The sequence below is a fragment of the Atractosteus spatula genome, chromosome 8, assembly GCF_055471065.1.
Source record: "Atractosteus spatula isolate fAtrSpa1 chromosome 8, fAtrSpa1.hap1, whole genome shotgun sequence".
NCBI classification, from domain to species: Eukaryota; Metazoa; Chordata; class Actinopteri; order Semionotiformes; family Lepisosteidae; genus Atractosteus; species Atractosteus spatula.
In genome coordinates this window covers 2742865-2765339 of record NC_142713.1, presented here as the reverse complement: position 1 = coordinate 2765339, position 22475 = coordinate 2742865, and the positions used below count along the sequence as shown (strand labels likewise).

The following is a 22475-nucleotide window of genomic DNA, read 5'->3' as shown; positions in this document are numbered from 1 at the left end:
TCAAATGTACCACAGTAACTAGTAAAACCCCCAATTTACAGCACAGAACAGAGGACACGTCCAGGTCCGCGCCGCACCGGGCTCTGTGATTCAGAACCAGGCCAGCGAGACCTCCGGTGGGGTGAGGCGGCCCTGTGACTCTGTAGACAAGCGGGCTCGTGAACCCAGCTCTTCTCCTCCAGCAGAAATATCGCTCTCCGCTTCCAGACGGTCTCACTGACACATGCGACTCGTCAGCTCTGCCTGCAGGTCACCTGGGAACATTCCTGCAGTGAAACGTCTGCTGCACAACCTGTACTCATCCACTCGCCCATCACAGTGCCTCAGTCAGTACAGGGACTAGTGAGCAGGAAGGGCCGCCTCACCTCACAGTTCTCACCAACTCCCCCTCTCGCCCTCTGGAGAGACTAGGGGTTTCTCACAACATCAAGTTCAAGTTCATTTGTCATTACAGCCGTATACAAGTGTACAGTGAAATTAAATATCGTTCCTCCTGGTCCACAGTGCAAATACAGACAGGACACTGACATGGTATTATTAGTATTATTAGCAGTAGTTTGCGCTATGTGTATCCTGTCTATAATGTCTAACTAAGACAGGGTACACTTTTCTCTCTTGCCTCCTGTACCACCGCTGTACTGTCTTCTCTGTTGCTAATGTCTTTCTTCCTTGTTGCATTGCTGTTCTGATTATTATTATTTTATTTTATAGTACAGGACAGCATTCTGCACAATCCACAATGTTACTTTCAGAGTCATTTTTTTGGATCTTGTGCTGTTTTTGCTTTGTATATAAATATTTTTCTTACAAATGTTGTGGTATCATGATTTTTAAACCCGTGTCGTATGTTGCCCGCCCTGGGGGATGTATGAAGTGTTTTCAACTGATTTGGACTGTGCCCTTAAAACCCAGTTGGCCCCCAGTCGAATAATAAAGCTTAAATTAACATTTTAAAAGAGATGTAAAGGTGGTAAAGGTGTATTTACAGACTATTTCAAACTGTAAAAACATGAAAGCGGGCCTTATCTTTATTTACACTGTTTTCATCAGGTTTATTTGTATTGTAATATATACTCCTGACAGTGTTATTGATATGTTCTCTTATTGATATATTATTGATATGTACTCTTGTTTGTTTTGTATTTCTCCTTGTTGTTATTATTGTTCAAATAAAAAGTGTTTTTTTCAAAAAGTTTAAAGTTTAAAAAAAACCCGCCGGTCTGACGTCACGACCCGAGGGGGGCAAAGGATTGTGGGGTTTGTAGTTCCGGGGGAGGGGGGGGGCGTGACGTCACGCTGATTCGCTGCGGGCAGGCAGAGCGCCCTGTTTGAAGCGCCTTTTCTGCAAACCCACAGGGGCTGGAGATCGCAGGCGTACGAAGCGGAGCAGTTTGAGATAATTCAACGGGAGTCTAGCAGAAACCAGCTGCTTTCACCAGCGCGGAGCAGAGCAGAGCAGGCACCTGGCTGTGGTCGTGGGGCTCGCTTCTCTCTTTCTTTCTCTCTCTCGCTGCACAAAAGTCTCCTGCCGGGCAGAGCCGGACGGGAGGTCCGGTCCTCACCTGTGCAGCCGTCTCAGGTTTCAGATGGGTGGCGGCGTGCTCCCCGGCGCCGCCCCGCCTCCTTGTTTTGTTGCGGAAAAAGTCCCGTCTCTGGCGCTGGCGCACGTCTAAAGGGGTTTCTGCACCCGGGAGAAGCAACTGCGAGCCGGAGCCGGAGCCGGAGCCATCCACCCCCCCGGTCCGGATCATGTCCGCCTGCCCGACCCCCCGCGAGGGAGCCGGGCCCGGGCCGAGCCGCAGCCGGGCGGAGGCGCGCCGCCCGCCGGCTGCGTGGCCAGGCGAGTGCGGGGCTTGCGGGGCGCCGCTGGGCCCCGAGAGGAGACCGCAGCTGCTGCCGTGCCTGCACTGCCTGTGCCGGGGCTGCCTCTCGTCGCCGCCCGCCGACTGGGAGGACGGTGAGTCCCAGCAGCAGATCAGTGTGGTGGTGGTGGTGGTGAGGGAGGGGGGGGGGAGGCGTTGAAAATGGACGCCGAGCCTCTGAAGTTATCGAGAGTTTTCGGTTAGTGTTGACTTTTGCCCGGGAGGGAAAGTTATTTTTATGTACAAAAAAAAAAAAGTTATGAACCTGCCTATGCGAATGTTTTATTGACATCCCCGATGCTGTTACCTTCCCCACAAGCCCGAAAGAGGGTCCGTTTTAAATTGTTTTAGGAGGTACGCGTTCACACAAGAGACGCCCCGAAAAATAAAAAAATAAACTCCTGTAGCCAGAGCTGCACGGAACCCCGACAGTTGATTTATTTTGTGTTTGTGTTACTGGTTATATTCTTTTTTTTATTATTATTATTGTTGTTGTAAACGGCTGCAAAGTTAGGTTAGGGGGACAGAAAAGCCCAGCCGCTGGAAGTGGTGTTGTAGATGTAGACGGTTTTGTTTTGGGGTGTTTTTATTATTATTATTATTATTATTATTATTATTAGTGTGTTTCGGGGCTATCTTTGACTCTCGCTTTCCGGGATGCTGTGCATGGGGAAGGGGGGGGAGAGGGTCCCCCCTTTCTGGGATCGGGGTAACCTTTCTCTGTAGTGGGGGGGGGGGGGGCCCTGGCGAGTCCGGCTTCTTCTCTCGCCGTTTGGCACGTCCGTTCACACGTCTAGCCGTCTTCCCAGGCGCACACGTGTGTGATGAGGTCTTAATATACTGTCAGGAAGTGAAGGTTTCAAGTCCATCACAGGTTATAATAATTAAGGTCCCACACCTCTAGAGCGCCTGTCTGGAGCCTCCACTCAGAGCTCTTCCCAGGTCAGGGGGAATCCCACTACCCCCACCAGTGTGCAGCCCCACCTGGATGATGCTCCAGTCCTCTCACACACACCAGCTCTCAGTGGGGAGGAGAGCAGAGGGATGGAGCCAGTTCAGAGAGGGGGGTTATTAGGAGGCCATGAGGGGTAAAGGCCAGGGGGGAAATTTGGCCAGGACACTGGGGTGACACCCCTACTCTTGTCGAGAGACACCCTGGGATTGTTAATGACCACAGAGAGTCAGCACCTCGGTTTTACATCTCGTCTGAAGGACGGCGCCTGTTTACAGTCTAGTGTCCCCGTCACTATACTGGGGCATGAGGACCCACACAGACCGCAGGGTGAGCGCCCCCTGCTGGCCCCACTCACACCTCTCCCAGCAGCAGCCTCAGCTTTCCCAGGAGTCTCCCCTCCAGGTACTGGCCAGGCCCTGGCCCTGGTGTGAGTGTGTGTGTTTGTGTCTGTGTGTGTGTCCTGTGATGGACTGGCTCTGGTGTGAGTGTGTGTGAGTGTGTGTGTATCCTGTGATTAACTGGCCCTGGTGTAAGGGTGTGTGTGTGTGTGTGTGTGTGTGTGTGTGTGTGTGTGTGTGTCCTGTGATGGACTGGCCCTGGTGTGAGTGTGTGTTAGTGTCCGTGTGTGTCCTGTGATGGACTGGCCCTGGTGTGAGTGTGTGTGTGTGTCCTGTGATGGACTGGTGTCCTGTCCAGGGTGTACCCTGCCTTGTGCCTGTTGCTTGCCAGTACAGACTCCAGCTCCCCCCTGCCCCTGAACTGGGAGAAGTAGTTAGAACACAGGTTGATGGAACAAGTGGAGGTCAAGTCCTCAAAAAAAAAAAAAGCAGAGAGATGAACACAGACACTTACCGTTTCAGCTGTCGACTCATAGAGGGGACAGCTCTTACAGACGACTCTGCCCTGTCTTCAGTGTTGCAAGCTGTGGCCTGTGTTTGCAGCCCTGTCCCCGAGACAGAAAACAGGGAGATTCTTGCTGTGAAACCCAGAGATGAGAGTTTCCAGCAGGAAACAAAAGGAGACCAGATAGTCAACAGGGCTGTCAGTTCATGCTGTTTAAGGACAGGTGCCTGAGTATTAATACTGTGGGGTAAACCACGGTATAGTTTAGTTCCCATTAATGGAAACGGGCTACGCACTCATTTTTTAAGCAAGACGATATATTGCGTGATGAACTTTCTGTGCGTCTGGGATTCTTCTTTTCAGTTTTATTGACACTCTTACCCCAGCCACTGTAATTGACTGGACACTCCAGTACGTGTGTGTATTAACCCCTCTCTCTCTCAGTGCAGTGTTGATGTACTGGAGTGTCCAGTCAGTGTGTCTGTATTAACCCCTCTCTCTCTCAGTGCAGTGTTCATGTACTGGAGTGTCCAGTCAGTGTGTCTGTATTAACCCCTCTCTCTCTCAGTGCAGTGTTAATGTACTGGAGTGTCCAGTCAGTGTGTCTGTATTAACCCCTCTCTCTCTCAGTGCAGTGTTGATGTACTGGAGTGTCCAGTCAGTGTGTGTGTATTAACCCCTCTCTCTCTCAGTGCAGTGTTAATGTACTGGAGTGTCCAGTCAGTGTGTCTGTATTAACCCCTCTCTCTCTCAGTGCAGTGTTAATGTACTGGAGTGTCCAGTCAGTGTGTCTGTATTAACTCTTCTGTCTCTTTTAGTGGCGGTGTGTCCAGAGTGCCCAGTCTGTAAGCAGACCTATACTCTCAAGGAGGTTACAGACAACTACCTAATAAGGGATACTACTTCAGGGTCAAGGGGCGGGCCAGCCAATAAGGTAAGAGGAATAGGACAAGAGTTGTTCAAAATGATCTGGATCTTCTCCGATTGTCTGTCTGTCCATCTGTTAATGACTAATCAAGCTCCGTAAATCCATTCTGCTATGATTCTTATAGTTCGATAATTATTCGCCTTCGTTACTGATACCAAAAGAGTTATGTCACAGTAAAGTGTAGATTGTCCCAGATTTCTCTGTCATTTTGTATTAACATCTCTCTCTCAGTGCAGTGTTAATGTACTGGAGTGTCCAGTCAGTGTGTCTGTATTAACCCCTCTCTCTCTCAGTGCAGTGTTAATGTACTGGAGTGTCCAGTCAGTGTGTCTGTATGAAACCCTCTCTCTCTCAGTGCAGTGTTCATGTACTGGAGTGTCCAGTCAGTGTGTCTGTATTAACCCCTCTCTCTCTCTCTCTCCAGTGTGGGGGCTGTCAGGACACTAATCTCAGTGGCTGGTGTGTACAATGTGGGGAGGGCCTCTGTGGTCCTTGTGCCCAAGCGCATCGCCGAGTTCGAGTGACCAGGGACCACACGGTCCTCACGGAGAGCAAGGGAGTTCGTGAGTATTAAGCATCTCGCTGTGGCATTTGACTCTTAACGTACATGAAAGTCACGTGTAGCCTCTCGGCATTAAACCCCTCTACCTTTCCTCCTAGGTTCTGCCCCCACACTGTTCTGCCCTGCCCATAGAGAGGAGCCTCTAAAACTCTTCTGCGTCTCGTGCGATCAAGTGACCTGCCGGGACTGTCAGCTGACTTATCACAGACACCACAGGTACCCTTAAACATTTGCGTTTGCGCCATACCTGAAGACAGCAGTGTCTCCCAAGAATGTAGTTACAATGGGGGGGGGGGGGTAACACCTGGTTTTGCTGTCAGCATTTCCAGCTTCAAAGCAAAGGGATGTTTTCTGAGATGTAGGAGGTCCAGATTCCGAGATCAAAACTATCGCCAGGTTTACCTTGGTTTTTTTGTTAGTTAATGGTGTTTTTGGGGGTAAATGATTTGATTGTCCATCAGTAGTCCAGGAAGACACCATATACGAGAGGGAGAAGAAGAGATATTGGAGGCGAGAGCTCCTTGTTCCAGATCACCCAGAAAGGCCAGGCTGGAGCTGAGTATTTGAACCATGTTAAGAGAGCCTGCTGTTCTGTGGTTTTCTGGGGAGTTTAGATTTCCTGTGTGAAGGATCCCTCGGTTAAAAATGTCCTCTCCTGGTTAGTGGGTGCGTGTTTACGGTAAGGAGACAGGTTGTCGTTCATGTGGTGGCTTCTGGGCTTGCAGAGAGAGAGAGAGAGATTTAACCGCAGTTGTGTTTCTAGTTTACAAGTTAGCTTATGTCTTCTTTTGGCCTCTGTTGTGTAGGAAGGAGGCCTGTTATTTCACTTAGAATTCAAGTGTTATGAAAGATTTCGAATCTTTGTGTGCCTTGACCAAGCAGCCACCGGTACCCTCCCAGCCCCGAGAAGCTGTAGGATCCAAACCAGATCTGTCTTACCAGCGCGGAGTTTAAACTCCTCAAAGAAGCTGGGACAACGGCTCTTTTGAGTATAAAGCTTCACTATTCACATTATAATTCTCGAGAGTCTGTTATTCCAAACAGGTGTCTTAGGTTTCGTCTGCGATTGTAAATGCACATCTACTTGCGTCCGAGAGTCAATGGGATTTCATAATACGAGGCTTAGAACCTGCACGCTAGACCGTACCACATTATAGTCGCTGTGTATGTGGGCTCTGAAGATATTAACTCAGATTTTTGTAATGCCTGGGTGAATTAGCATTCTGTGTTCACAGCACATCACTTCACAGATGTGTCCTGTTACGTTGTTTGTTGATCATGCATGTTTTGGTTGCAGCAATACATTTTGCGTTTAGAATCCGCTTGGGAGACTGAAAGTTAATCTTCAATCGCTTCTTTAAATGTCGTTAAGTACTCGCGCAATTTTACCTTTTACAGTTTATGGTTGTTGCAGCAAATTAAAGTCCCCCCTCCCATCTCCAGCTGCAGGCTCTGATTTAAGAGTGGAAAATTTGGTAACAGACTGTTTTTTTTTTTCTGGGTGGTCAGGACGTTGGGTCTCTGGGCCTCCTGATGTGAAAGTTTGGACATAGGGTAACTTGTGAGGGAATTCTTCTTAACTCCTTGCCCGAGGAGTCTTTTATATCTTAAACGCCTGTGTCTTGTAACTTCCTGCTCCGGCATTTGTGAAAGTATAGAGTTCCGCTTTTGTCTATATATACGCTGAACTGTCACGTAGGTCATGTTGCAAGGCGTAACAGCCCCGTGTTCCTGGCAGGGTCACGAAAACAGTGACGAGCTTGCTTGACTCCTTCCTCACGTGCGTAACCACACTTCTGTGGGTCTTGCTTGACTAAGCCTGGTTCCCCATGTGCACATGCAATAAAGGTGTTTTCTGCTGCATGAACACCAGAGTTGCTGCCTTTTACCCGATACTCCACTTGTGTGTTGTATGTTTATATTCTTAGGGTTTTTTAGTGTGTCTATTGTCACTGTTGATAAATAGATATCTCATTGATCCCGTGAGGGAAATTGCAGTGCAACAGCAGCTTAACACAGACAACACAGACACAGTGTAACGAATGATACAATAACAATAATACAATACAATCAGTACAGTGAGAAGTGCACTAAGAAGGGTCACTCACAGTCCAGAACACACAAAGAACAAACCAGAACAGAGCAGTACACAAAAAAGTCGTATTGCACAATATGACTATAAATATAAATGTATTGCACGGGTCCCTGGCGTATATTGCACAAAGACGGTTGTAAACAGGAAAAGAAAAAGAGCAGCTGTATCAGTTTGCTGTTCAGTCCAGAAACAGGTCACTGTCAGTGTTGCCTCTGCCCAGACGCAAGGTGGAGGCGTTGAACAGTCTTATGGCAGAAGGCAAGAATGACCTCCTGTAGCGCTCCCTGTTGCACCGGGGATGGATCAGTCTATTGCTGAACGTGCTCTTCATTTCCACAAGCCTGCCATAGAGGGGCTGGGAGACGTTGTCCATGATGGCCTCTAGTTTGGACACCCTTCTCCTCTCAGCCACTACCTCCAGGGGGGTCCAGGCCAGACCCGGTGACAGAGCTGGCTCTCCTGATGAGCCTGTTAGAATCCCTTGCTCTAATCCCAGGGCCCCAGCAGACCACCGCGTGGGAAAACGGAGCCCGCCACCACCGACTGATAGAACATCTGTAGCATCTTACTACATGCATTGAAGTCGGCTCTGACCCTGCTTGTAAATATTAGTCGAACCCTGTGTCCCTGAATTCGTGCTCTTTTCACAAGCTGGGCCAGGGGGTGAGGAATTCACATGCCTCTATCTATATCGCCTGCTCGGGTATATTCTCGGCAAAATCCTTTACAAGTTGGGGATTCTGATCATTTTACACGTTGACTCATCCACTCGGGTTATTTCCTGATTATAGAGAGTGTCTTAACCCTGGTCTCTCGCCACGGTGTTTTAAGTCCGGTAGCGGTGCCCAGTCAGCATGTCCGATCTGTGCCGTTTTTCCTGTCTCCGCCAGGTATCAGTTTGTAGAGGAGGCCGTCTCCTCTCAGAGGCAGCACATTCTCTCCCTGCTGGAGCATGTGAGGCAGCAGCACGAGCAGGTGAAGAAGATGATCCTGGAGCTGGATCTAAGGTCTGCGTGCCTCTGTGTTCTCCTTTTTGTTTTTCTGCACTGCCGATATTCCCCCACCCACCCCCGGCTTCTCTGTCCGGCAAGAGAAACTGTAGGGATACAGAGCTCCTCGCTTTCACCTTTCTGAAGGAGGACCAGGCACGGAGCTGGCCAGTCAGGATGGTACCCGATGGCAGCGTCATTGGTCTTGTTCGTCTGAGGTCAGGGCTCCCCGACACTGGTCCTGGAGAAACGCTGCGTTCTGGGGTCCGGGTTTCCTGCCCCAGGCCAGTTTCTTCATCGGAGGAGAGCCGATTTCCGTTTTCAGTCCGGGCAGGATTGGTCAAAAATGCCTTTGGCCCTTTAACGGTCAGGAGGCGTTGGAAACTCTGGATTGGGAATACCCCTGTTCTGAGTTTTCGGAGCTGCCCTTACTCAGATACGCTGCCTGAAGGGAAACCAGCTGTCTTTCTTTCCAAGAACGTGCATCACTCCTGCTGTGGGCAGGGCTACTCAAACTGTAGCTGTCTCCTTTGTCAGTTTGTCCTTAATTGATCAGCGGGCATTTTTAGTCATTGATCGCAGCCGGGAGGTTGAGTTGAGGCAGCCGAAATGTTCTCGCGCTGAGTTTTCTGGCGACGGTGCTCTCGCAGTCAGGTCTCTGCTTGACTGTGAACGAGGTCAAGTCAGGCAGAGGGGCCCTGCTGGGCAGTGAAGCCCTCGGTTAGCACTGGAGGTGTAGAGCTCAGCTGGCACGAAAGCCGGCAGAGACCCCCGTTTCAGATTCTGGAGAAAAACATTCGGATCCGCCCGGGATCCGGTGAGATCTGCCAAGCAGAGCCTTGTAAACCGGCAGGACTCCCTGCAGGCAGGGAGTGAACTGCGCACTGCACTGGCCAGCCTTGTAGCAGCGTGTTCAAGCGATCTCGAACCCCTCCCGTGTGGCAGGAGAATGCGATGAGGATGCTTGAGCTCCACAGAGGGGTGTCGCAGTGCGGTATTAAAGATCAAAATGTCAAACAGGGGGTCAGGTTCAGGTGGGTGTTGGGTATCCTCAGCTGGGCTGCACGCGAGCTTTTCTCCTTGACGTAACGCAGGAGCCCGCGGCCGCCGAGCCCTGGGCCGGCTCGGTGCGCTGAGGCTCTGTCTGTGTGTGCGCTGCGCCCCCCCCCCCCCCCCCCCCCCAGGCTGGGCGAGGTGGAGAAGACGGAGAAGAGACTGGGGGACCAGACGAAGGCGCTGGTAGTGCAGCTCTGCAAGGCCGTGCTGAAGAGGAAGCAGGACCTGATGCAGGAGGTCAAGGTACCGGCTGACCGGACCGGACCCCGGTGTCCCCCCTGGACTGGACTGCACCGGACCAGACTTCACTGTTCCTCAGACTGGACTGGCCTGCTCCCTGCTGGACTGCAGTGTCCAGGTGACTTGTTCCGGGGGGGCGACAGTGTTGGTGGTCACAATGCGCTGTGTGTGCCTTGTTCTTGCCAGAGTCTGTGCGACTGGCAGCGAGGGGAGCTGTCGGAGAGGCAGGCAGCCCTGCGGAGACTGGGGGACCGGCAAGAGCACGTCCTGCAGTTCACAGAGACGGCGCTGACCTCGGACAGCAGCACTGCGCTGCTGCACTGCAAGAGACAGGTACAGCTACCGCAGCACTGCGCTGTCGCGCTGCGAGAGACGGGCGCAGCACTGCGCTGTCGCGCTGCGAGAGACGGGCGCAGCACTGCAGCACTGCGCTGCGAGAGAGGGGCGCAGCACTGCGCTGCGAGAGACGGGCGCAGCACTGCGCTGTCGCGCTGCGAGAGACGGGCGCAGCACTGCGCTGTCGCGCTGCGAGAGACGGGCGCAGCACTGCGCTGTCGCGCTGCGAGAGACGGGCGCAGCACTGCAGCACTGCGCTGCGAGAGACGGGCGCAGCACTGCAGCACTGCGCTGCGAGAGAGGGGCGCAGCACTGCGCTGCGAGAGAGGGGCGCAGCACTGCGCTGTCGCGCTGCGAGAGAGGGGCGCAGCACTGCGCTGTCGCGCTGCGAGAGAGGGGCGCAGCACTGCGCTGTCGCGCTGCGAGAGACGGGTGCAGCACTGCAGCACTGCGCTGTCGCGCTGCGAGAGACGGGTACAGCACTGCAGCACTGCGCTGTCGCGCTGCGAGAGACGGGTGCAGCACTGCGCTGTCGCGCTGCGAGAGACGGGTGCAGCACTGCGCTGTCGCGCTGCGAGAGACGGGCGCAGCACTGCAGCACTGCGCTGTCGCGCTGCGAGAGACGGGCGCAGCACTGCGCTGTCGCGCTGCGAGAGACGGGTGCAGCACTGCAGCACTGTTGGAGATTTTATTTCATTGCAAGATAAACATGTTGGAGCACGAAACCAGTGCAAGAGCTGGGAAACAAACAGCTCAAATGAATCCGACGATGGTTAAGTCAGTGAAGGGTTGAAGGTGTAGCTGAGGGCTGGACTGGACCAGAAACCAGCAGGTGTGTGTGTGTGTGTGTGGATCACCAGCCCCAGGACTGGGACCCCCTGCTGTAAACTGTAGTTCACACATTATAATGTGATCATTGCAGCTCCCACTGTCTGGTCTGTGCAATTTAATTTAATCTGCGTACTGCGCAACCTGCACAACATCCACACACACTGCAGCAGAATCATTGCAAAACTGCTGTGTGACCGGCGCTCTTGAAAACGACATCATCCCTCTCTTCTCTCTGTAGATCCAGTCTGAGCTACAGAGGTTGCTGTCCCAGCAGCTGCAGGGCGGGGGCGTCGTCTTGGACCTGAGATTACAAGTGGATCTGGAGGCCATGAACTCTTGTCTCACTCGCTGTGGTCAGTGCCTGCCGAGTGAGCAGGGCAGAGCTGTCCTCACTCTCTTTCGATTTTCAGAATCGACGGCCTTAATTGCGCTGGAATGTCTCTCTCATGCAGTCTCGTTTCTTCTCCCTCCCCCTCTCTCTGCAGCTAAAGTTGGGAGCAAAGACGTTGGTGCTCAGGCTCAGAGCCCCGGTGTAGCCAGTACAGGCCCAGAATTCAACACCCCGTACTCCAGACCCGTCTCAACCCTCCCAAGAAATAGCGCTGCCTGCTTCTCAGCAGCCAGAAATCTCTATCCCAGTCCAGTCCCAGTCCTCCCAGTAAACACCACCTTTCCCAGTACAGTCCCAGTCCTCCCAGTAAACACCACCTTTCCCAGTACAGTCCCAGTGCTCCCAGAAACCACCACCTCTCCCAGTACAGTCCCAGTGCTCCCAGTAAACACCACCTTTCCCAGTACAGTCCCAGTGCTCCCAGTAACTACCACATCTTCCAGTACAGTCCCAGTCCTCTCAGTAAACACCAAGTCTTCCAGTACAGTCCCAGTCCTCCCAGTAACTACCACATCTCCCAGTACAGTCCCAGTCCTCTCAGTAAACACCAACTTTCCCAGTACAGTCCCAGTCCTCCCAGTAACCACCACCACATCTCCCGGTACAGTCCCAGTTCTCAGTGTAATCACTAATACCCCATCTCCCAGTACAGTCCCGGTCCTCTCAGTAACCACCACTCCCAGTACAGTCCCAGTTCTCAGTGTAACCACTGCTACACCCTCTCCCAGTACAGTCCCAGTGATCCCAGTAAACACCTCCTTTCCCAGTACAGCTCCAGTGCTCCCAGTAACCTGCAGCTCCTCTGTCAGTTCTGTCCCACTGCTGCCAGTAACTATCACCACTTCTCACACTACAGCCCCAGTCCTCCCAGTAACCAGCACCCCCTCTCCTAGTACAGTCCCAGTTCTCAGTGTAACCACCACCTCCCTCCCCAGTGCAGATCCAGTGCTTCCAGTAACCACCACCACCTCTCCCAGTACAGATCCAGTGCTCCCGGTAACCACCACCCTCTCTCCCAGTACAGTCCCAGTCCTCCCAGTAATTACCACCTCCTCTCCAATTACAGTCCCAGTCCTCCCAGTAACCACAACCTCCTCTCCCAGTACAGCTCCAGTCCTTCCAGTAACCACCATCACCTTTTCCAGCACAGTTCCACTATTCCCGGTAACCACCATCACGCTCTCTCCCAGTACAGGCCCAGTACCCCCAGTAACTTCTAGCCCCTCAACCAGTACAGTCCCAGTGCTCCCAGTAACTGCCACCTCCCCTCACAGTGCAGTCCCAATGCTCCCAGGATCCACCACCTCCTCTCCCAGTACAGTCCCAGTGCTCCCAGGATCCACCACCTCCTCTCCCAGTACAGTCCCAGTGCTCCCAGAATCCACCACCTCCTCTCCCAGTACAGTCCCAGACCTCCCAGGATCTACCTCCTCCTCCTCTCCCAGTACAGTCCCAGACCTCCCAGGATCCTGCAGCTCCTCTGTCAGTTCTGTCCCACTGCTGCCAGTAACTACCACCACTTCTCCCAGTACCGTCCCAGTGCTCCCAGTAACTGGCAGCTCCTCTTCCCGTCATCACAAAGCAGACTTGCCCTCCCCGGACCCCCAGGTGTTCAGCCGACTGGTTAAGTACTTGAGGTCGCAGGCGGTTCATCTGCGAAACCCCCACCCCCCCCTGCCCGGCTCGCGTGCGGACCCCCTGGACCCCCAGCCCGGCGGCGGCGCCACCCAGCTCGTTCCCTTCTGCGGGCGGCGGGCTGTCTCTTTCCCCCTCGGCGCTGTCGGGACGGGCCCGGACCTGGCTGTCCCGTCCTCCGGATACCCGGTGAGTCCCGTCGGGTGCGGATCTGTAGGGGTTCGGGTCCGAGTTCACAGCAGAGCCCCGATTCTCTGGCCTAAACGGGGCCGACAGCGTTGGCTCACTGAATAGGCTGGATAATGCCGAAACCGAGTAGACGAGTCATAGGTTATAATAATAATTAATAATTCCTTACTTACATAGCTCCTGTCTGGACCCTCCACTCCGAGCTCTTCCCAGGTCAGGGGGAATCCCACTACCCCCACCAGTGTGCAGCCCCACCTGGATGATGCTCCAGTCCTCTCCCACACACCAGCTCTCAGTGGGGAGGAGAGCAGAGGGATGGAGCCAGTTCAGAGAGGGGGGTTATTAGGAGGCCATGAGGGGTAAAGGCCAGGGGGGGAGATTGGGCCAGGACACTGGGGTAACACCCCTACTCTTGTCGAGAGACACCCTGGGATTTTTAATGACTGTATTAACCCCTCTCTCTCTCTCAGTGCAGTGTTAATGTACTGGAGTGTCCAGTCAGTGTGTCTGTATTAACCCCTCTCTCTCTCAGTGCAGTGTTAATGTACTGGAGTGTCCAGTCAGTGTGTCTGTATTAACCCCTCTCTCTCTCAGTGCAGTGTTAATGTACTGGAGTGTCCAGTCAGTGTGTCTGTATGAACCCCTCTCTCTCTCTCAGTGCAGTGTTAATGTACTGGAGTGTCCAGTCAGTGTGTCTGTATGAACCCCTCTCTCTCTCTCTCTCTCTCTCTCTCTCTCTCTCTCTCTCTCTCTCTCTCTCTCTCAGTGCAGTGTTAATGTACTGGAGTGTCCAGTCAGTGTCTGTATTAACCCCTCTCTCTCTCTCAGCGCAGTGTTAATGTACTGGAGTGTCCAGTCAGTGTGTGTGTATTAACCCCCCTCTCTCTCAGTGCAGTGTTAATGTACTGGAGTGTCCAGTCAGTGTGTCTGTATTAACCCCTCTCTCTCTCAGTGCAGTGTTAATGTACTGGAGTGTCCAGTCAGTGTGTCTGTATGAACCCCTCTCTCTCTCAGTGCAGTGTTAATGTACTGGAGTGTTCAGTCAGTGTGTCTGTATGAACCCCTCTCTCTCTCTCAGTGCAGTGTTAATGTACTGGAGTGTCCAGTCAGTACTAACTCCTTTCTTTTGCAGACCTCTCCTAGACCCAGCTCTGTGCTGGTGTGGAAGACTCCCGAATGGACAGGGATGGCCAGCAGTCCCCCTGTGTTCATGCCCGTCCCTCAGACCATACTGTACAAGACTGTTACTCCCATGTTGGCAATGGGCACCCAGCAGGTCTTATACATACAGCAGGTCAGCTTTCCCACTCCCTGTGTTTGTTTTTTTAAAAGAAATCCCTAAAATATTTACATTTCTCTTGTCATACCTTTTGACACACTTGTCTCCCGCTCAGGCTGCCCCCCAACCCCAACTCCTGGTGTCCCAAGGCACGCTGGGAAGTTGTTCGCCGGTGTTCGTCCAGCAGCTCCCGGCCAATCAGCTCCGAGCTCTGGAGAGCCAGCGGCCAATCGCAGTACAGCTCAGTGAGCCGACCCCTCGGCTCAGGGAAGTCAGTGAAGATGTGCCAAGCCCGAGGGGCGAGCTGCAGGTGGGTGGTTGAAGCACACGGACACAGTACGTTTACCGCTGCTCCGAGAGGAAGTATAGTGGATAATTCTGGTGTCCACTTTGTGGGGAAAGAGAGATCGCTGCAGGGCAGGCCGGTCGCAGCCTTGCCGAGAGATAACGTAGTCGTTCCCTTTCCTTGTCTCTGTCGCTGGGGTAGGAGGTGGGAGAGGTGAAGGAGGAAGAGGAGGAACCGGTGAAGGAAAACCCGAATGGGCAAAAAGAGGAGGAGGAGGAGGAGGAAGAGGCCGAGGAAAACCTGACGGGGAAGAAGGACAAGAAGCTGAAGGACGAGGAAGACCTGCAGGAAAACGTGACGGAGCAGAAGGAGGAGGAGGAGGAGGAGGAGAAGAAGACGGAGCAGGAGGAGAGGGGGACAGGACATGCCGGGAGTCCGGGTGAGTACGGATTGCGTCCGTGCGTCTGTCCTCCAGCCCCCCCCCGCCCCGCAGCGCAGCCGAGAGAAGCAGGACGGCGAGAGTAAGCGAAGGGTAGGGGGAGCTCTGGCCTGGGTGCTGCGTCACCCGCGTGCCAGGCTGAACGGGAAGCAGGATCTCGCGCCCGGAGCAGTCGGAAACCCCCGGACCCGCGTCTCATCCCACATCGGTGCCCCCCCCCCCCACTCCCACCCTTGCTGTGGGGGTGCTTACGGGCACTCTGGGCCGGGAGACTGCCGCCTGCTGGTCCGCCCTGTCCTGACTGCTCCTCTCCCGTCTCTTGCAGGCGGAGATGCGCTGCGCACGCCGGTCAGCAGGTGAGGCGGGATCTCGGCTGTGCGAGAACTGGCATCCTGCGCTGGGCACCCTGATGAGTCCACACCGCTACACGGCGATGCGGAACATGGGCAAACAGGGCTACAGTACATCTGTCCCATCTTTTTTTTTTTTTCAACTCGTATTCAGGAGAGGGTTTACAGGGGAGCTGGAGTCTATCCCAACAAGCAGTGGGTGCAAGGCAGGGTACACTCTGGGCAGGACACCAGTCCATCACAGGACACACACACACTCACAGCAGGGCCAGTCCAGTCCATCACAGGACACACACACACTCACAGCAGGGCCAGTCCAGTCCATCACGGGACACAAACACACACACTCACAGCAGGGCCAGTCCAGTCCATCACAGGACACAAACACACACACTCACAGCAGGGCCAGTCCAGTCCATCACAGGACACAAACACACACACTCACAGCAGGGCCAGTCCAGTCCATCACGGGACACAAACACACACACTCACAGCAGGGCCAGTCCAGTCCATCACGGGACACAAACACACACACTCACAGCAGGGCCAGTCCAGTCCATCACGGGACACAAACACACACACTCACACCAGGGCCAGTCCAGTCCATCACGGGACACAAACACACACACTCACAGCAGGGCCAGTCCAGTCCATCACGGGACACAAACACACACACTCACAGCAGGGCCAGTCCAGTCCATCACGGGACACAAACACACACACTCACACCAGGGCCAGTCCAGTCCATCACGGGACACAAACACACACACTCACACCAGGGCCAGTCCAGTCCATCACGGGACACAAACACACACACTCACACCAGGGCCAGTCCAGTCCATCACGGGACACAAACACACACACTCACACCAGGGCCAGTCCAGTCCATCACGGGACACAAACACACACACTCACACCAGGGCCAGTCCAGTCCATCACGGGACACAAACACACACACTCACACCAGGGCCAGTCCAGTCCATCACGGGACACAAACACACACACTCACACCAGGGCCAGTCCAGTCCATCACGGGACACAAACACACACACTCACACCAGGGCCAGTCCAGTCCATCACGGGACACAAACACACACACTCACACCAGGGCCAGTCCAGTCCATCACGGGACACAAACACACACACTCACACCAGGGCCAGTCCAGTCCATCACGGGACACAAACACACACACTCACACCAGGGCCAGTCCAGTCCATCACGGGACACAAACACACACACTCACACCAGGGCCAGTCCAGTCCATCACGGGACACAAACACACACACTCACCAGGGCCAGTCCAGTCCATCACGGGACACAAACACACACACTCACACCAGGGCCAGTCCAGTCCATCACGGGACACAAACACACACACTCACACCAGGGCCAGTCCAGTCCATCACGGGACACAAACACACACACTCACACCAGGGCCAGTCCAGTCCATCACGGGACACAAACACGCACACTCACACCAGGGCCAGTCCAGTCCATCACGGGACACAAACACGCACACTCACACCAGGGCCAGTCCAGTCCATCACGGGACACAAACACGCACACTCACACCAGGGCCAGTCCAGTCCATCACGGGACACAAACACACAAACTCACACCAGGGCCAGTCCAGTCCATCACAGGACACAAACACACACACTCACACCAGGGCCAGTCCAGTCCAACACAGGACACACACACACACCAGGGCCAGTCCATCACAGGACACACACACAGACACAGTCACATCAGGGCCAATTTTCCCAGAAGCCAACTATCCCACCAGCATGTCTCTGGGCTGTGGGAGGAAGACAGAGCTCCCCCCCATTCATTCAGATGGGGGGGAACATGCAAACTCCACACAGACAACTCCACCAGTCTTGAATTGAACCCGGGGCCTCAGCACTGTGAGGCAGCGTCGCGCCACAGTGTCGCCCCCGAGATCCACACATTGCGCACACGTGCTCGATCGATAGCATTTGCGATGGCGGTAAATGAATGTGTATCGATATCGCTGATTGTGCGCACAATGGCTGTCGGTGCCGTGGAGTACATGCGCACAGTGACTGCACACGCGGTCACTGAGATCCATACACATCTGTTAGTCTTAGTGGAGTGTGTTTGTGCAGCTGCAGGGACCCAGCCTCCAAGTCGGACATCTCTTCAACCTTGCATTCCTGAGATAACGGGCTCTAGTTGTTTCTTTTATCCGAGCTTACAGTAGACTCGCAGGAGCTCTGTGCACATGAACTTCATTTTTATACTTCAGCGTATAAAGCAGGAATCAGTAGCACCACAGGGTCTTGCCTGTATTTAATCATCTATAGTAACAAATGTTGTGAGTGTGTAACTTCACACCTCCTCCCTTTAAACCAGCAGGCCATGGGTGGGACTTAAGTGACATCATGAGTGACAGGCAGCTAAGCGACTCACAGGATTGAAGGAACCCAGGAAGTAGCCGGGGTGGGGGGTTATGGGAAATGTAGTTCAACAGCGCAGCACCTTGTTTCCGAGCTGCACAGACGGTTCCCCTCCAGCCCTCTGTACTAACGCGCCTGCCTGCTGCCTTCCCTCAGGATACAGGTCCCCCGCGTCCGTCTTTTCCGCCTGCCTGTGGAATTCCCATCGGATGGCCCCCTCCCTCAGTTTCGCATAGTCACCCTGCCGAATGATCCCCGGTGGATCCTGGAGCAGATAACGGAAGAGCCCGACACCGGGGTGAATACCGTCCTCTCCCGAGTTCCACTGTGCTGTCCCTGCGGTGTGCAGTATTAACCCCTCTCTCTCTCAGTGCAGTGTTAATGTACTGGAGTGTCCAGTCAGTGTGTCTGTATTAACCCCTCTCTCTCTCAGTGCAGTGTTAATGTACTGGAGTGTCCAGTCAGTGTGTCTGTATTAACCCCTCTCTCTCTCAGTGCAGTGTTACTGTACTGGAGTGTCCAGTCAGTGTGTCTGTATTAACCCCTCTCTCTCTCAGTGCAGTGTTAATGTACTGGAGTGTCCAGTCAGTGTGTCTGTATGAACCCCTCTCTCTCTCAGTGCAGTGTTAATGTACTGGAGTGTCCAGTCAGTGTGTCTGTATTAACCCCTCTCTCTCTCAGTGCAGTGTTCATGTACTGGAGTGTCCAGTCAGTGTGTCTGTATGAACCCCTCTCTCTCTCAGTGCAGTGTTAATGTACTGGAGTGTCCAGTCAGTGTGTCTGTATTAACCCCTCTCTCTCTCTCAGTGCAGTGTTAATGTACTGGAGTGTGTGTATTAACCCCCCTCTCTCTCTCTCTCAGACCGGCTCCCTGGTAACCAAGGGGGTTCCTGGACAGGACAGTAGCTCCCGGCAGCTGCCCTCTCGCTCTGCACGTCGCCCCCCTGTGGGGAGCCACGAGCGCTGCGCGGTCTGCCGGACCCAGGATCGCCTGGTGCTCTGTGCTGAGTGCCGGACAGGCTTCCACAGACACTGCCACGTTCCCCCCATCCCTAAAACGAAGAGGTGAGGAGGGGGGGCAGAGAGCCGGGTGTGGTGGAGGAGGCCAAGCAGGGAGAGGGGAAGGGAAGAGAGAAAACAGGCCTTTCCTGGGACAGTTTGTAAAGCACTTTTCAACCTTTTATCTTCCAATTGAAGTGTTAGTCTCTCTCTCTCTGTCAGTCGGTGTGTCTATTAACCTCCCCCTCTTTCCTTCAGAGCCCAGTGGCAGTGCATGCTGTGTCGAGACCTGTCCGATGTGGGAGATCACTACAGTGGAGAGTTCCCGGGCAAGCACACCTGCCTGGCCGTCCCTGACCAGCGGGTGAGGCTCTCGTCCTGCTCCCTCTCTGACTGACCTTCCAGCTCGCAGCGGAAGAGCCCAGAGCAGTTCTTCCGTCTGTTTTTTCAGCCAGGAATGAACCTTTGCTTGTTCCTCGACTCTTGTGTCATCTCCCCGAGCTTTTGTTGATGTCTGGGTTTTCTCGGTGCTTGTGATCTGGGTGCTGCAGGTTTGTGTTCGACAGTCATTTAAAAGGTTACTGGCTAAATTAGCTGAGAGATTAGAAATCTGTTTGACAGCACCACCAGGTCTCTTTGTGTATCTGTCTGTGTCTCCCGTCAAACACACCTCTTCGACCACACGGTGAGGTGCTGTCTGTGTCTCTGTGTACCTGTCGGTGTCTCCCATCAAACACACCTGTCTGACCTCACGGTGAGGTGCTGTCTGTGTCTCTGTGTACCTGTCGGTGTCTCCCATCAAACACACCTGTCTGACCTCACGGTGAGGTGCTGTCTGTGTCTCTGTGTACCTGTCTGTGTCTCCCATCAAACACACCTGTCTGACCTCACGGTGAGGTGCTGTCGGTGTCTCCCATCAAACACACCTCTTTGATCACACAGTGAGGTGTTGTCTGTGTCTCTGTGTACCTGTCTGTGTCTCCCATCAAACACACCTGTCTGACCACAGAGTGAGGTGCTGTTTGTCTTGACCACTTAAAAATAAACGAGTTTAACGACAGGAAATTGATTCCAGTTGTCAGATCACATATACACATACCTTAGCTTTGTGCAACAACCTGAAACTTTCAGGTACCATAAATAATATTATTGCTAAACATATGCCATTCTAATCTGCAAGCGACCAGAATATAGAATACGAATTTTTGTATAAAAATGCATTAAGTCCTGTTCTACACCTGCATGCTTTGGAAGCACTGGCCTACCTGTATACAAAATATACAAAATGCTTGTGTACCTGTCTGACCTCATGGTGAGGTGCTGTTTGTCTTGTGTACCTGTCTGTGTCTCCCATCAAACACACCTGTCTGACCTCACGGTGAGGTGCTGTTTGTCTCTATGTGCCTCCCATCGCCTGTCCCTTCTTTCACATTTTGTTTTCTACCTCCTGCAGAAGTGTGAGCACCTCTTGCTCGTGCTGATGTGTAATACACACAGCTCTGCGCTGCACAGGAAGCCTCAGGTTAGTACTGTACATTGCTGCTAGTAATAGTAGCCACCCCCTAACGACTCTGCCGCTGTACCTCACTGATGATGTGATAGTGTAACGTGCTGTCACTTTAATACCCAGCAGCCGTGTCCCCCTGCAGCTCCCAGCTGGCAGCCCCACTGGAGCCCAGCAGGTGTGAGCCTGGCCAGTACCTGGAGGGGAGACTCCTGGGAAAGCTGAGGCTGCTGCTGGGAGAGGTGTGAGTGGGGCCAGCAGGGGGCGCTCACCCTGCGGTCTATGTGGGTCCTCATGCCCCAGTATAGTGACGGGGACACTAGGCTGTAAAAAGGCGCCGTCCTTCAGACGAGATGTAAAACCGAGGTCCTGACTCTCTGTGGTCATTAACAATCCCAGGGTGTCTCTCGACAAGAGTAGGGGTGTTACCCCAGTGTCCTGGCCAAATTTCCCCCCTGGCCTTTACCCCTCATGGCCTCCTAATAACCCCCCTCTCTGAACTGGCTTCATCCCTCTGCTCTCCTCCCCACTGAGAGCTGGTGTGTGTGAGAGGACTGGAGCATCATCCAGGTGGGGCTGCACACTGGTGGCGGTAGTGGGATTCCCCCTGACCTGGACAGAGCTCTGAGTGGAGGGTCCAGACAGGCGCTATAGGATTATTATTGGGGTGTATGGTGTTGTACTGGTGTATGCTGTGTTAATATACGGTTGGGTGCGCTTACGCTGGCGTGTTTTTCCCTCGCCGTCTCTTCCAAGGTCTCCCCTCGCTCCTGTAACTACATCGACGTTGCTCTGATTCGCGGACGGTTGCTACGGAGACTGAGTCCGCCGTACCGCACTCCGGCGGAGTTCGTCTCGGACATCTGGCTCCTCCTGGGCAATCTGGTGGCGAGCTCGGAGGTACGCGACGCCTTGACCCCCTCCCCGGCCGCACCACGTGCTGAAAGCGGGAGGGCGCGGGTTGATCCCTCTCTTTTTTCTCCACCCCCCCTCCCACCCCCGCCTCCTCCTCTCGCCCTCCCCAGGACCCGCGCTCTGTCCGAGAACTGCAGGGGTGCTTCCGCCGGAAGCTGAGCGAGGTCTTCGGGAACAGTTTGCATCCCAAGCTCATGAGGCCGCCAAGCTACTGGGAGAGAGAGGAGGGTGAAAGGGAGGGCGAGCAGCAGCAGCAGCAGCAGGAGGAGGAGAGAGGAAGGGGTGGAGCCCAGGAGGAGGAGGAGGAGAGAGGAAGGGGTGGAGCCCAGGAGGAGGAGGAGGAGAGTGGAAGGGGCAGAGCCCAGGAGGAGGAGGAGAGGGGAAGGGGCAGAGCCCAGGAGGAGGAGGAGAGGGGAAGGGGCGGAGCCCAGGAGGAGGAGGAGAGGGGAAGGGGCGGAGCCCAGGAGGAGGAAGAGGGCAGAAGGGGTGGGGCCCAGGATGAGGTGATCGGAGGGGGCGGGGCTAAGGCGGAAGAGGGGCGGGGAAAGAAAAGAAGGGGTGGGGCCCAAGAGAAGGAGGGGAGGGGGCAGAAAAGAGGAAGGGGTGGAGCCAAGGAGAAGGAGGGGAGGAGACAGAAAAGAGGAAGGCGTGGGGCCCAAGAGGAGGAGGGACAGGAAAGAGGAAGGGGTGGAGCCCAGGAGAAGGAGCGAGGAAGGGACGGTCCCCAGGAGGAGGAGGAGGAGGAGAAGGAAGGAAGGGGTGTTCCCCAGGAAAAGGGGCAGGAGGAGGAGAGGGGAAGGGGTGGAGCAGAGGAGGAGGCAGAGGAGAGAGGCAGGGGTGGAGCCCAGGAAAAGGAGCAGGAGGGGGGCGGAGCCCAGGCAGAAGAGGGGCAGGAACAGGAGGAGGAGGAGGAGGAGGGGAGGGGACAGAAGACAGGAAGGGGCGGGGCCCAGGAGGTGGGCGGGGCAGCTGAAAAGCAGAAGGAAGTGGGGCCGAAGAAGAAGGTGAAGATGGTGAGAGTGGTGAGGATGGAGGGAGAAGAGAACGGGCCGCCGGTGAAGAGGCTGAGGCTGACGATGATCGTGAGATAAGAGAGGGTGAAGCACCAGCGCGTCTGACCTACCTCAGTCCATTCCAGTATTGAAGCGCACGTGTGGAAGCTGGAGTCCGGATCGCACACGGACGGACGTCATTGTCACAGTTAGTCGAGATAACTCATAACACTATTTGCAAACTGTTTTTTTATTTGTTGTTGAATTAAAAGTGGGGAATACTTGCGATTCAGTTGCAGCCCTGTGTGATCCCTGTTGCTTGCCCCAGCTCCCCCACAAACCTGAATCGTCCCCAGCCCCCCAGCCCCCCAGCTTCAG

The 22475-nt window shown here is 54.2% G+C and overlaps 1 protein-coding gene across 2 annotated transcripts; it reads left to right on the top strand.

The window, feature by feature from the left end:
• Positions 1-1335: 1335 nt before the first annotated feature.
• On the top strand, positions 1336-22385 carry trim33l (tripartite motif containing 33, like). 2 transcript variants are annotated; one of them, XM_088922722.1, is made up of 19 exons: positions 1336-1957; positions 4479-4594; positions 5013-5151; positions 5249-5366; positions 8136-8252; positions 9419-9533; positions 9717-9863; positions 10936-11050; positions 11183-12912; positions 14045-14206; positions 14307-14501; positions 14679-14916; positions 15242-15272; positions 17844-17985; positions 18550-18752; positions 18945-19050; positions 20140-20208; positions 20947-21090; positions 21216-22385. In XM_088922722.1, exons 1-19 carry the CDS (start codon positions 1750-1752, stop codon positions 22194-22196), a joined length of 5076 nt encoding a protein of 1691 aa, XP_088778848.1. In that variant the 5' UTR covers positions 1336-1749; the 3' UTR covers positions 22197-22385. The 2 variants fall into 2 exon arrangements, with proteins under 2 accessions (XP_088778848.1, XP_088778849.1); XM_088922723.1 differs by lacking the exon at positions 20140-20208.
• Positions 22386-22475: the final 90 nt, after the last annotated feature.